Source organism: Sinocyclocheilus anshuiensis, unplaced genomic scaffold (genome assembly GCF_001515605.1).
Source record: "Sinocyclocheilus anshuiensis isolate Anshui unplaced genomic scaffold, SAMN03320099.WGS_v1.1 C32264806, whole genome shotgun sequence".
In the NCBI taxonomy this organism is placed as follows: domain Eukaryota; kingdom Metazoa; phylum Chordata; class Actinopteri; order Cypriniformes; family Cyprinidae; genus Sinocyclocheilus; species Sinocyclocheilus anshuiensis.
Window position 1 is genome coordinate 1 of NW_015613868.1, and position 819 is coordinate 819.

The 819-nt window shown below is 37.9% G+C and overlaps 1 protein-coding gene across 1 annotated transcript; it reads left to right on the plus strand.

The window, feature by feature from the left end:
- Positions 1–6: 6 nt before the first annotated feature.
- On the plus strand, positions 7–780 carry LOC107682491 (serine/threonine-protein phosphatase 2A 56 kDa regulatory subunit alpha isoform-like). Its single transcript, XM_016478711.1, has 3 exons — positions 7–16; positions 232–333; positions 409–780. The coding sequence occupies exons 2-3, from the start codon at positions 272–274 to the stop codon at positions 617–619; spliced, it is 273 nt and encodes a 90-aa protein (XP_016334197.1). The 5' UTR covers positions 7–16; positions 232–271; the 3' UTR covers positions 620–780.
- Positions 781–819: the final 39 nt, after the last annotated feature.

Sequence of the window (819 nt, forward strand, 5' to 3'; positions counted from 1 at the left end):
AAGAACACTGGAACCCGTATGTTGTGGATTTTTCATTTGATCATTGCCACATTTTATTAAAGGAATCATTCATTACCTTCATTCCAAACCCATACTGACTGACTTTTTCTGTCAAACAGAAAAATAGAAATTTTAACGAATGTACTAGTTGCTCTTTAAATGCAGTTTTGAAACAAATAATTAAACCCATTAAAGAAATGACATGCAGTAAGCCTCTTTTAATTGTCTCAGGACGATCGTGGCCCTGGTGTACAATGTATTAAAAACACTGATGGAGATGAACAGCAAACTGTTTGATGAACTGACGGCTTCATACAAATGTGACAGACAGCGGTAAGATCACGTCTTTACTCTTCTCATTTAGTTCAAAATGACACCGCTCATGATTGCCATCACTTCTGTCTTCAGAGAGAAGAAGAAAGAGCAGGAACGTGAGGAACTGTGGAGGAAGCTGGATGAACTCGGACTTCAGGAGACATCAGCCATCCAGAATAACAGGCATGAGATCCAGTTCACGTACAGCAACAACAATAACAACAACAACAACCTTCACGATAAGGATGAAAACCCAGCAGCAGCCATTACTGACAGAATTGAGAGCAACACCTGGGCCAAATGACACTGCCCTCTTTCTTCTTTCCTCAGTGTTTTGCGGGTTTACAGATGTAAACCAATGTAGAGAGCAGTAAGGATATGGACCTTCAGCAATAATCATTTTTTTAAGGAAGATTTTATTAGATTTTTTTCCCCAAAAATCTATGTAAAACTAAATCAAAATGCTATTTTCTCCTGCTAAAGGATAATATATTTTCTGTATGT

What these genes read in the sequence shown, in the direction of transcription:
- LOC107682491 (XM_016478711.1), top strand. Translation starts at nt 272, where the DNA reads ATGGAGATGAACAGCAAACTGTTTGATGAACTGACGGCTTCATACAAA. An exon ending in TACAAATGTGACAGACAGCG is followed by an intron (nt 334 to 408) that starts GTAAGATCACGT and finishes TTCTGTCTTCAG; the next exon opens with AGAGAAGAAGAAAGAGCAGG.